The sequence below is a fragment of the Solanum verrucosum genome, unplaced genomic scaffold (assembly GCF_900185275.1).
Source record: "Solanum verrucosum unplaced genomic scaffold, falcon-dt-bn FXZP01000284.1, whole genome shotgun sequence".
Classification (NCBI taxonomy): Eukaryota; Viridiplantae; Streptophyta; class Magnoliopsida; order Solanales; family Solanaceae; genus Solanum; species Solanum verrucosum.
Genome location: NW_026019936.1, coordinates 2,496,550 through 2,510,299, shown reverse-complemented (window position 1 = coordinate 2,510,299; position 13,750 = coordinate 2,496,550). Strand labels below are relative to the sequence as shown.

Here is a 13,750-nt window from a genome sequence, read left to right as displayed (position 1 = left end):
AGGGGCCACCTAACAAGAATTAGCCAATTTTCTCAGTTATTCGTGTGTGTTAGTCTACGAATTTTTTGGTGATACGATTTTCAGACACTTTTTTTATTCAAAACCTTTAGGGGACCCTCTGTAATGACACGGGGAACAATACGTATAAAATCACCATGATCCACACCATTTTTAGCATTTAGGGCCACTCAACAAGAATTGAGCAATTTTCTTAGTTTTTCGTGTGTGTTAGTCAATGAATTTTTTGGTGATATGATTTTCGGGCACTGTTTTTTCAAAACCTTTACAGGATCCTCCATAATAACCTGGAAAACAATACATATAGCATCACCATGATTCATGCTACGTTTTTTGCATTCAGGGGCCATTCAACATGAATTAGGAAATTTTCACAGTTTTTCATGTGTTATAGTCTATTAATTTTTTGGTGATATGAGTTTCGGAGACTTTTTTTTTTCCAAAACTTTTACATGACCATCCGTGATGACTCGGAGAACAATACATATAGCCTCACTATTTTTTTTACATTTAGGGGCCACTCAACAAGGATTAGGCGATTTTCAATTTTTCATGTAACGTCTATAAAAAATTTTGTGATATGATTTTCTAGCACTCATTTATCAGAATCTTTACAGGATCCTCCGTATTACCTGGGAAACAATATGTATAACCTCACCATAATCCACACTATTTTTTTAGCATTTAGAGGCCGCTCAACAGAAATTAGACGATTTTTTCAGTTTTTCATGTGTTAAATCTATAACCTCACCATAATCCACATCAATCTTTTAGCTTTGTAAGTCCATCCGAAAGAGTCTACTAACCAATATTCATTGCTTCGCCATGACCAATGTTGCTTTTTTGAGCTTCACAAAACAGAATTGAAGAATTTTCGAAGCTTTTGAAGGTGTTGATCCCTACAATGGTGATTAGATATAAGGGCGGCTTCACCAACTTGGATGGAAAGGGAGGCACTAACTTCCAATCAATTTTTTAGGCCAGTTCGGATACAGGTGGACAAGTTCAAGATTCACTATCGTTTTCCACTTGGAGCAGCTCAAATTATTATATCAGACTTGCAATAAGGTCAAGTTTCACTATCGATTTCCACTTGGAGCAGCTCAAATTATTATATCAGACTTGCTAAAAGTTCAAGATTCACTATCGTTTTCCACTTGGATCAGCTCAAATTATTATATCAGACTTAATGGCATAAAAATTTACACACAACAGTACACAAAGCTTTTTAACTCTTTCTTAAAGACTTCTTTTGTTTCATGAGATGAAATGTTTCTGCTCTCATAAACACTTCATCAATCAATGAACTAAACAAAAGATGACCACCAAAAATCAGATACCAAAAGTGTGCAAATGTACATATATACAAAGAGAAACATATACAACTACGTCTCGATCCCAAACAAGTTGAAATCGTCTTTATGAATTCTACTATCTCATTGCTGATCTCATAACTTCCCCACAAAGAACATGAAACTTCATTCTTCTAATGCAAAAATTACATTATGCTACTTTTATACATCACAGTACCCTGTCAATGCCCTTTGTTTATACAAATATTTTGCTAAAATTTAAGAGCAAATGGGAACATATAGAAGCCTGCCAAAAGAAAGAAAAGCAAAAACAAATAACTACTAGTTGCTCTAACAATGTCATAAAAGATGCTTCCATATAAAACCACTACAAGATAAAGCTTTACACTGTTTGCCACAAATACAATTGAAAGAAGAATTAAGAGAGGCTAAGTGAAGATGTAAGGAAGCAAAAAAGACTATATAAAGGGTTGAGTAAAGAGATTTGGTTGGGGGGGGGAGAGAAAAAAATGGGTGCACCCCAATTCAAAAGAACGGGGGGAAGGTAAGAACAAAAGCTAGCACTTGGTTCTTCACATGGGTATAAATTCTTGACCCTAGTAAGGCTTATCGAACGACACCCTCAGAGAACGCGCTAATGTACATGTTTAGCGAGCTGCGAGCTGACCGAGTTTTGGTCAGATTTTCACAAAACGAATGTCGCTTTGCCCAAAAGCAGTTCCACAAGCAGGACACTTGCGATGACGGATCTCTAAATTTCTCTGGATGCATGGATTGCAGAACAGATGATAACATTTTGTGATTACGACCTGCCAAATAATTTAACAACAAAATCAGGGTCGGGGTCGTTTGTAGCTCATAAATAATTAACCAAACTCTATACCTACAAGAGAAGCCACTTATAACTTTACAAAACCCATATTGCCTTAAACTTCATAAATAGAAAAGGTTGCTCCTAGAGTCTAGATGGAACAAGAGGCGGGCATCTGTAAACCAAATATTCACAAAAAATAAACCCTCCCAGAGAGACACCCTGCTCTTGCTTTCAATCTTTATTTCTAAATAGAGAAGGGAACCTATATTTTTGGTAGGTAATGATATTTTGTAATTAGTAAAACAGCACTAGGACGGTGCGTAAAATATTATGCCGTGTGAAAATCCCCGATGATCATATCTAACATGGAATCTATACATCATTTACAAAGGCCATGTTGCACTGAAAGCTAGCAAAAAAATACAATTTTGTTTAAGGCTATTATGTTGCTATGTTTTCTTTCAATAAAGTCAATAGTTTCTTTATGTCCAAATTGCCCACGAAATAAACATGGAAGCAAGAATCTTTTTTTTTTTTGAAATTAAATGGAAGCAAGAATCTTTTATTCCTGAATTCTTCAAAGTGTTCAACCAGAAACGATTACCCACTTCGGAAGCAAAAAAGAATGCATGAATATACCTCTTTTGGCCGATCAAGACACACTCCACATTTGAGAATAGCCTTGGAATCATTGATTTCATCCTGCAGTCTTTGTACTGCAGCCTCCCCACTTGCAGAAGTTAACTCATCAACAGTGTTACTCAACTCCACTAGCTCTTCATCAAGCTTCTTTTTCTCACTCCTAGATGACAAAAATTCATGAGCAGGAACATTCTACAACGAGAAATGCATGCACAGGCTAAATTCCAACACACAGCTGAATGTGCATGACAACAAAACTACCTAAGGTTAAAAAGAATATCACCTTTCAGTTTCCTGTTCCATCTGAATTTCATCCAGCTTTCTGTGGAGCTGTTCATATTCCTTCTCGGCAGAGAAAGCAGCAGACCTCAGCCACTTCAATTCCTTTTCCGCATCTCCCGATTCCCGCTTTGCAGTTTCCAGGAGGAGTGGAAGATGTCTATCTTCTTGGGTATAACTTAAAGCTTCCGTAATGTGAACTTTCATCTGCAACATAACGATCATTGCTGAGAAAAACAAACAATTCCAAATTAGACCTTTTACATGACAAAAAGAGGCAGAAGGCTACCTGGTCTTCACTTTGAGTTATCCTCATTTTCAGAGATTCAAGTGATGTTTTAGACTGTTGAAGTTGTGCTGTTGATACCTGCTTCCGAGAGAGAAGTAAGCTTTGTTCCTGCTTTATCTTCACGCTCTCAGAAACTAACTGCATTTAAAATCCAAAAGTAAATATGAATACAAGTCAACTGCATCACTTCCTATTAATAGCCACTGGAACAGGACAGTCATTGCAATCAAAGGAAATGTGATAATAGAGACCTTTATGTTATAATCATCCCTCTCCGCCAACTGCTGGAGAAGATGTTGATTCTGCGTCTGCATATCTTCATAGGCTTGACCAATCGTCTAAAATGTAAATGGATCAGATGAATGGCAGAAGTGATGCACTAAATTGTAACAAATGCAGTCAGGTGAGTACCTCAATCTCAGATATATAGGTTTCAGCCTCCCCTTCTTTTATTTTTATCGCCTCTGTTAGCTCTAAAACACCCCTGCAGTAAGACTTTTACAATTACAGGATAAAAAGAAGTATCTCTAATACATAGAAGATCATTATAAGATTTTAAGTAGATGATGCACACTGGATAAAGCATATAGATACATGTCGACATTCAGTTCAAACAATTTTGGAAGTGTGCCAGCAGCAGATATATGGAATAGTCAATAAATTCCACTAAAATAGAAGATCTACATGACTAAATCTCTTTTTGAGGTGGCATTAAGAAAAACCAAACAGAAGATATCTTGTTCTTCATTCTCAAGAGGAGTACATCAATAAGATTGTCCTTCCATATAGATCGTGTGTACTAACCACCATATATCATACAACTAACGAAAATTCTCCACCTAAGTTGATAAAGAACTCAAGACCATGTCACAGACAGGTCGTAAATGGTTTAATTGAATCTCAGGCTCCTTTTTTTTAGATAAAGGTAACTATGTATTCACAATAGGCTCATCATCAAACAAATGATGAGCATAGGTCACTTACAATCTCATTAGAGCATGTCAAAACTATCCTATGGGTGATCACAAATTTCCTATGAAATCAACAAAAAAGTTCTATACCCCCCCCCGGCCCCCACATACACACACACCCCATATTTTGTTTACACCAGAAATACAAAAGGCTAAGGCAATTCATTCTAATCTTCCGGATGTTGTTTCTCTTATCCTCAAAACATTTTGCATTTCTTTCTTTCCACAGAGTCCACCAAATGCAAGCTGGGATTAACTCCCACCAATCTTCACCAGAATCTCTTCTTCCTATCTCCTCCCAGGCTCCTTAATATAGATATTGATCAGAAAAGAGTTTCGCAAAGAACTCAGATCTCTGTTAACCAAAAAAAAAAAAAAACCTAAACTCAGATATCTGAGTCCTCACAACTACTTCCAATAGTATGCCCATATAACTATTCAAGGATCTCCAAATGACATACTGCCTCGGCAGTTACATTAGAAATTTTTGACAACTTTCCTAATATATTTTAGACTAGTGCATTTCTGAATAAATGTGGTGTCAGAGCTAGCTCATCTTGACTAATTTCACAGTGTACCTACTACCTCCCACCAGCACAAGTACTAGTAACTCTGTCCATTAAAGCTTAGACATATAGGAAGAGATCACCTAGTTTTCTTGTCTCTGGGATTTGAACATGAGACCCACTTCATTGACCGCTAGGTCACAACCTTGGGTGCTTCTACTAGCGCATTTGAAGGATGGATTCAACTTAATGCAAGCACATATCGTAACAACAAACAACCACTACAGAATCAATAAAGAATAGAAGGCACTGAATAGACTGGCCAATTGTTGTTAGTGCTGCAAGGGAGCACAAGATTCATTTCAAATAAGTACATTTCTAGACATTTCAGAAAAACAAAAAAATACACGAAAATGATCATAATTCATAAGTTTAGAAGCAAGTATCAGAGAAAAAAACCTGTCAGAAGCATCCAGTTCAGCCCTTAGTTCTGCAATTTCTGCCTCAGCAGCAGAAAGCCTCTGCTGACAAGCAGACTCAGCTTCATTAGCAGATTTCACTCTCAATTCCAGATCATGTTCATTCAGAGCAGCTCTCAAAATTTCAGCTTGCGAGTGAGCTCTTCTCTCTGACTCTCTAATTTCCGATATATCTCTAGCAAAGAGGTCAAAAGTTTTATTATGAATACAAGAGACAATCAATCAAGTGAAAACAATCTCTCTTCGTTTTTTTGATAACCAAGAAATCCCCAACAGCCAGTCAGCACGCTATTCAAAAAAACTTGGTGGATAACCTGCCCGCCCCTCTACCCTCCTACAACACTGCACGTGGACAAAATGGAAATCAATCTTGGCAACATCCCATATGTTTGGTTCTCATATGTTCCCATGAAGTCGCTGCATTACCCACGCAATAATTCAGAATATTTATTTCTTGTAAAATTTGACAGCCAAAAGAACACTAGAACATATAACACAACACACACACACATATTAACATGTATATATACATAGACTAATGAGTCGAAACTTCAAGTGCACTTGAAATTTATGTACATGAAAATAAAAATAATTAGAACCTGCAATACTAGTATTTATACAAGTTTAAATCCTAAGAAGTGCAATAAATTAAAATACCTGTTATCATAAATTTGCTGGCCAAGCATTTCCAAAAAGATTTCACGTTCCTGTTTGTCCCTCTGCATCTTCTCAGCCTGCAAGAAGACTCGGGCACATAACTTTTACTGAAAAGGACAGACCTTGGTAACAAACAAGCAAAGGTCTGCTGAAAAACTTACAAGTTCCTTTAGTGTTCGGATCTCTCCAGTCTGGTGAGCACATTTACCGATCAAGTCTTTGTGCTCAATAACCTACAGCAATAAGTGTAACATATTTCTGAATTAGAAACGGAATCACTTGAAATAAATCTGCCTTGATGTTCTCTATTATTTCAGTTTCCCTTTTTTGGGGTTCTCGGGGAGGGGACAAGGAAAACCACAGAGAAGTGGGGTTAATAGTATTGACCTTTCACTAGGGACACTTTACTAATACCTACCCACCACCAAAAAATAAAAAATGCTCACTCTTGTGGTTGGAAAAAGATCCTCCATTAGTTTTCAGTGTCCAAACAACACTCGAACCCCATTCTTCCTAGTTAAGAAAATGAATTCCTATTTATTAACAAAGAAATAATCAGATATAAATTATATTACGGCACCAAGACTAAACCTTTCTTCCTAAAGAAGTTTCCAGTGACCGTCTTTCTTCCCGTAAAGAAACAGCTTCTTGAGCTGTCTCCTTCCAACGATTCAGCTGAGCTTCCATCATTCCTATTTCTTTTGATAAAGCAGAGCCCATTATCTGAAACTCCTCTTTAATGTCTTTCCTTCCTGCAAAAGTCAACCTTCTCTAAGCAGATTATTACATAAATTTTACCAACTAAAAATCTGACTTGAAAATACACCAACCTGAATCTTGAATAGCTTCTTCCATTTTGATTTCCAGCTCATTCTTTTCAATTATGAATCGGTGCATGTGATGCTCCAATTCCTCAATCCTTGACTCGGAGTTATCAACTGCTTTCTTTGCTGCGTCCACAGCCTCTGCTTTTAGAACCAGTTCTTTCTCTCTTCGTCCGATGAAAGACCTGTCAGCCTGAATTTAATTTTAAGCAAAGACAACATGCTAGAATACAATCGAACCACAATGATACATGAAAAGTATGTAGCTTAACCTGCAGAGAGTCTGCCAGAGCTTTGTATCGTTCTGCCTCAGAACTCCAATGGTGAAGTTGATCATTGCATAAGGTATAAGCACGAGATGAATACACATATCTATCGTCCTTTAGTTCATTCTATACGGGCAGAAAATCAAAATTTAGCCTCACGACATATGGAAACACTTGACCATATAATTTCAAAGAAAGTTTTAAATTTTACTGAATACAGGAAACACTTATTGAAAACCTGAAGATCTTGCAACTGCTTTGACAAATGTAGATTGTCTTCCTGGGCATCTTGAAGCTCAGAGAGGCGGTCCTCTTTCAGTATCTGCAATCAAAACCATCATTTCTAAACGGTCATCATCACGCAGGCAAAACACCAGGGTGAGTAACAGTAACAGTACCTTTGCCTCTTCTATAGACTCCTTCAGTTCCCGCACACCTTTTGTTCGGTCTGTATGCTTCTCAGGTGACATACTCCCATTAACTGCACTTGAAACTGTTTCCTGCCCCCCACATGCCACATCTTTCTGCATTTTCAAAGTAACTAGTTTCCTTCTGCTGTCTTCAAGTTCTGTCATGCTTTCCTCCAGCTCACCTTTTACCATTACCAATTAACACATATTCAAGGGACAGAGGCAGTTTCTCAAAAGACGTTAGTCAATACAGATAGGGCACATCCATGTCATCATATGCCATGCCTTAAGATAAACACTACATCTCCAATTTGAACATCCATTTATCAAACACAAATCAATTTGATATCAAAGTTGAACTCTAATTCCCAATACTGACTGTACTAAATATCTTAAACAAGGTACATGTAAGAGATGAAAAAAGATATGCACATCCATCCCGTCATACACAATAGTTAACGCTAGACATTACAAACCAACTCGGACAGCCACATATGTATCCCCCAGAATTTAATATTGATGTTGATCTCAAACACAGAACACGGTTTGTACTTGAGAGATCTCATACTGTGTTCATGGAAATAAATGTTGCAAATACCTTCAAGACGTTTTAACTCAGATTGATCTGCTGACTGCCTTTGATTACAAGCTTCAATTGCATCGGCATATTCTTTGTGTTTCAAATGAAGAACATCAATCACTTGATGGAGATAATTAGCCTCTTCTTTCATCATATCATCAATCTTACTGAGAATAATGACAGCATCTGAAAATCTCAATGATAAAATAATCAGATTAAACCTGATACAAGCACAGTAACAAAGTGAATTCCAAAGGCAACTAACACTTGCAATGTAATTCGAGAATAAAGAGGGAGGGAGAAAAGTAGGACAATATCAAGGTCTTTCCAGGTTCCCAACCTTCTGCAGATGTCTTTCCTTCCAAAAGATGAGCAAAATTTTCGGTTTTAATTCGCTGAGCATCAATGGCATTTTCCAATGATTTCATCAACTCAAGAGTAGAAGAGTGACGCAGATCAAGAGCTTCTCTGATATTCACAATGGATACATCATTGGCATTGCCTGGAATGGCATTGGTTTTCAACACCCTACACAGGAATATCTCCTCCGCAGGACATGATGGAATCGAACCTAAATGTTTTTAGAAATAATCAACGATTTATTCTCACTACAATGTAAAAGAGCTAATTTTTTCTACATTGAACTTTCAGGATAATACAAAAACCCAAATTCACTTATGCTTCTAACAGCCAACCTCCAGAATAATCTTGATGATCCAAGCTTTGCAGAGAAATTTGGTCCGCCATACTGCGTGCCCCAAGGATAATCAGATCATCATCTAGCTACACGGAGTTATTAAAAGACCATCAAAACAGCGCAAATCACAAGTTAGGCTATTTTGACCATTCAGACACCAAACTATTAGGATAAGCAAAGAAGTTTACCTGATTCCAGATCCGATTTAATGTAACCAAGAAGTCATCATAAGAAGCTTGTTTGTCCCTTAATTCTTTTATGTTGGCTTCAAGATCGTGCAACTTATGCTTCTGTGCATCTAACTGCTGTACTAGTTTCTGATTTTGATGCTGGAGAACTGCAGCATCAACCTGCCAAAAAGAGAAACTCAAACTATCATCCAATTTTAATAAGTTGTTACATTTTTGGAACCCATTCTATACCTACAGTCCATCCACATATACAAAGACAATAGAAACTCTCAATAACATTATTTCCAAATTAAATATCATGTACTCTGTGCATCAAGAGTTATTTATTTTCTTAAGCAGAAGCAGAGAAGAAAAATTGTAAATCAGGCTAAAAAAGATAATAAAGAACAAGCTATGATTTAGCAAAAGCAAATTCAACCACCGACACAGATTACTTTTTTCTTTTTCTTAATGGTGGTGTCAGACCAGCTTGAGCGCGCCGCACCAATACTGATTACTTATCTACAACAGTGAGATTTTACTCTTGAAGATTTGCTACTTACCTTTCTTATATTGAGATCCACGACTCAAAACGAACATATGTTAACCAGTAGTCGTAATTGGTAAATGCAAAAGTGAGAATGGTTCTTCTCTGCGTTACACAAACGGACATATATATGCACTGTCATATTTTGGCAACAGATCCATCTGGAGGAAACTGAATCCGCGCAAGATTCCAACATTGAAGTCCTTGCTAATTTTATATTTAAATAAAAAAAAATTGGCAGGTGAATCATTGTTTGACTTTTCTAGGAAGATCATTCAAAAGCTAACCAAGACTAGTTATTTTACTGTCACACTCGTTAAGAGATTTAGTAAGTTTTGTGCTTGCAAGGAATTGAGTTATGCCCCATCAAAAAATTAACTAAAAAACAAGGAAATATAAAAGGCATTTAAATAATTAAAGGACATTGTGAGCTAAATTTTCCTTAAAAGGTAGATCTTCAAATCAAAATCAACCCGCACCCAAAGGTGTGGCCTAGTGGTCAGTGAAGTGGGTTGAGCACCATGACGTCTTAGGTTCAAATCTCAACAGAGACAAAACACTAGGAGATTTCTTCCCATCTGTTCTAGCCTTGGTGGATAGAGTTACCTAATACCTATTGCTAGTGGGAGATAGCGGGTATTAAGTGGAATTATCGAGGTGTACGCAAATTGACCCGGACACAACGGTTATTAAAAAAAATCAAAACCAACCCATCCACAGATTTCCCGAGTTAAAATTCAACATAAACTTTGGGAGGAAAATTTCATATCTAAAGTATGCTCACCCTCAAACTCGTTACAACCAAAAAAACTACAATCCTTTCTCCTATGTGGACAGTTGTCCACTTTCCTCCTCTACCGACCTTATAGATAACTATGCCAATCAAAAAAACTATTTATTAACATGGACGTCGTACTTAGTTACCTACATATGTTAACACAAAAGAACAGGTAGCATGGGAAATAACAGTAACCCTTGTGCCAATCATCCCCAGCTACATAAAAATTCACACGAGCTGCCATTCATTAGGAGTGAGAATCTGACCATTGATATCCAGAACTTAATCCACTTCCACCACCTATTCTTAAATCTAATCTTCAATATTATACTCCCTATTTACATAATCAACGGCCTTCTCAATGTCCAATTTGCACAAGAATTTCAGCTCTCCCCCCTTCCTTCCTGTGAAGACTCCCACGTCAAACTTTTAGGGATGGGTGGTCTCTTTAATATGGTTTGAGAAATCCTCACCTCTTGAGCTATCTTTTGAGGTAAGTTTCGCCCAAGGTCCATTTCTTTAATATGGTATAAGAGCATGACCCATCCCACTTCTCATTTTTCGATGCTTGGCCCCATATTAAATTGCACACGCTTCAGATATTCAGCCTTGAGCATGGAGAAGGGTGTGAAAAGTCCCACATCAATCTTTTAAGGAATGGGTGGTCTCTTTAATATAGCTTGAGATGTCCTCACCTCTTGAGCTAACTTTTGAGGTTGAGTTAGGCTCAAGGTCCATTTCTTTAACACTTCCAAAGTCGACCACTTTGTTTGCCACTCCCATTCCTTCCACAAATGCATTCGAAGAGGTAGCCATAGCCTTGTCCAACATTTTTTTAGTCTACTAGAAAGCGCCTTAGAAATTTTATTATAGATGTTTCACACTAGACTTATAGCTAAGTTGCTCGGACTCTTCACTTACGGTGTCGCACCCCTATCGACACAACATGGGGTGATTGTGGGTGTGGGATCCATACCGGATTCTGGCACCGCTAAATCAGTTTCAGAAACTGCACACTGTGTTTCAGACCAGACTGGTAATTGTCAAACATATCTAATGGTGATTCACATTTTGAGACAAGAAACTTGAGGACAGTAAGTTTGAGAGAAAAAAGGACAAGGAAGAACATGCCACAAGAGGAAGAAGCAACATAAGAAGATCAACTTCCATCAACAACACCCATCTTTACTTGAAGTTCTTTACATGCTCTTTCTTTAAGACAGTAGAAAAGGCAAACTCAATCACTTTGTACCTTTTGCATCTGCTTGACACCATCAAAGAATCTATTTACTTCAATAAATAAACAAATTATTAAAAAAAAAAAGTAGGTAGAACAATGCAAATTCTCTTTTGGCAATTTGAACCTATTGTCGTATTAAGCAACTAGTTAATGATGGCATGAAATAGTCTAAAAGTGAATCCGCATAAGATAAAAAATATTCGCATCTTACAAAAAAGAAGTATGTAAAATTAAACAGCATGTAAGATCCTTTATTAGTAAGTTACCAGTTCCAAAAAAAAAAAAAAGATCCTTTATTAGCTATTACTCCGTATTCACCCCACCACATTAACGGATTAACCTAAGACTTCAGTTGTATCTAATTCATCGGAACTTCTTACCATAAAATAAAGTGATACATTTCATAAATCTTTTAACAGAAATTCACTTCGTGGTGCTAGAGTATTAGCAATAGATTTATATAAATGGTGAGGGGAATAAATAGTATGACCATACCATCTGATATTAATAACATGCCTAAACATTTAAAGGCATATTGGAAAGCACAACCACAACCGCTCAAAAAGGATTTCTTTTAAAAGAAAAAAAAAAGGTGTATCAGGGATGGGTTTTTCTCTCTCGGGGAATCTTAGAGGGTGTTTTGATTGACTTATTTAAAGTGTTATTGACTTTTAAGCTCTTTTTCTACTTCTTCTGGTGTTTGAAAAAGATAAAAAGTTTTTTAAGCACTTACTTTTCGGCCAAAAAGGTATAAAAATAAGCTAAAAGCCAAAAGATAGTTATTCTCAACTTATGACTTTTAGCTTATAAGCTATTTTCAAGAAGTCAATCTAAACACCCTCTTAGTAGCTCAGTTAGTTGTCTACTTGAACTACCATCTTGTCAGTGAGGGTTTCGATTCCCCAACTTGTAATCCCCTCCTCATTTCCCCTTCCCTTACCCCAAACTTTCAAAAGAAAAGTTTTTCTCTCTCTCTCTTCCAGTAATGACCAGCTTGCGCTATTCCAGTGAATACATGCATCATGTCACCAAGACATGTACTAGGCAACTCTACCCACCAAGGCTAACGGAGATGGGAAAAGATCACACCTTCCAACTCTATTTAAGTTACGACTTTGACATGTGCTTTTCATCATCACTTACCCTCTACAGCAAACAGTACCCAACTGATCATCCATAAAACAACAACAACAAAAGCATCACCTTGAACAATCTTTCCTCAAGATCACACCTTTATAGCTCATAAACCCCTAATTTTAGGTTTTATGACAAAAAAAAACACAAACTTCCCTTTTCTTAGCATAATTCACCACACTCCAATTCAGCCATAAAACTGAAAGCCAGTTAGATCAACAAGCCCTTTACATCAAAATTAAAGCTAAAAATCAACAAACTAAATAAAAAAACAAATAAAAATTATTCCTTATATGCTAAAATAGATAGAACAGTACATAAAAAGGGTCATTTCTTCTTTCAACTATGGAACCCTAAAAACACACAAGTACAAAAAATAACTTCAATCACACATAAAAAAATTGGGGCAAATTGAGAGGCATTAAAGAAACTAATCTTACATCTTTGTTATCTGAAAAAGTTTTCGAATGGCGAGCCATGGTGGGTGAGGAAAACACAGAGTTGAGATGAGGACGCTTCTTCTGAGGCTCATCAGATGCAGCAGCAGAGTTCTCCATTTTATATCTTTGATACGAATTTCATCAACACAATTCCAAAAAAAAAAACTTCAAAATTCTCTAAATTCTTGAAATCAAAGTCAAAAAATTCGAGAAAAAAAACCAAGAAAATGGTAAAACTCAATTAAGAGAACAAAACCCAGAAAGGGGAGAAGTGGGGTGGGGGGTTTGAAGAAGAGAAGTACACTGAAAATGGAGAAACTGTGTTGTCTGTGTGTGTCGATGAGAGAGAAAGCTAAAAAGTTCAAGAAAACTTTAGTAATATTTTGGGGATTTTTTGGGCCATAAAAGATTTTATTTTGGGCTTTTTTTGAAAAAATATTGAGTTATTGGGCCTAAATTTTTAATTTTTTTTCCTAATTTGGAATATTTCACAAGTAGGATCTGAAAGCTATTTTGTTTTGAAAAAATTTTCCATTAATATTTTTTTAAATGTAGTTTAAGATATTGACATATTAAGAAAATTATTTAATAGTATTTAATCATGATGTTTTTTTTAATTAGATTACCATTTATATCCCCTCAAATTTCCTATATCTTTAATTAGATTTTTTTTTATCATTTCTAATATTGAGCAAG

General features: G+C 36.5%; 1 protein-coding gene across 1 annotated transcript; it reads right to left on the bottom strand.

Annotated features, from left to right (window-relative positions):
* Positions 1-1,950: 1,950 nt before the first annotated feature.
* Positions 1,951-13,329, bottom strand: LOC125836949 (E3 ubiquitin-protein ligase BRE1-like 2). The gene is made up of 19 exons (XM_049516093.1): positions 13,055-13,329; positions 8,934-9,095; positions 8,744-8,831; positions 8,389-8,619; positions 8,067-8,234; positions 7,457-7,650; positions 7,297-7,380; positions 7,065-7,184; positions 6,799-6,985; positions 6,560-6,720; positions 6,130-6,201; positions 5,969-6,045; positions 5,292-5,486; positions 3,767-3,839; positions 3,607-3,693; positions 3,356-3,493; positions 3,071-3,273; positions 2,785-2,947; positions 1,951-2,140 (listed from the first exon to the last, which is right to left on the bottom strand). The coding sequence occupies exons 1-19, from the start codon at positions 13,169-13,171 to the stop codon at positions 2,009-2,011; spliced, it is 2,652 nt and encodes an 883-aa protein (XP_049372050.1). The 5' UTR covers positions 13,172-13,329; the 3' UTR covers positions 1,951-2,008.
* Between the last annotated feature and the right edge of the window lie 421 nt (positions 13,330-13,750).

Excerpts from the sequence above, each read along its gene's own strand:
- LOC125836949 (XM_049516093.1), bottom strand. The coding sequence starts at position 13,171 with ATGGAGAACTCTGCTGCTGCATCTGATGAGCCTCAGAAGAAGCGTCCT. Across the intron at positions 9,096-13,054 it reads CTTTTTCAGATAACAAAGAT|GTTGATGCTGCAGTTCTCCA; the intron begins GTAAGATTAGTT and ends TCTTTTTGGCAG. Across the intron at positions 3,840-5,291 it reads GAACTGGATGCTTCTGACAG|GGGTGTTTTAGAGCTAACAG; the intron begins GTTTTTTTCTCT and ends GTCTTACTGCAG.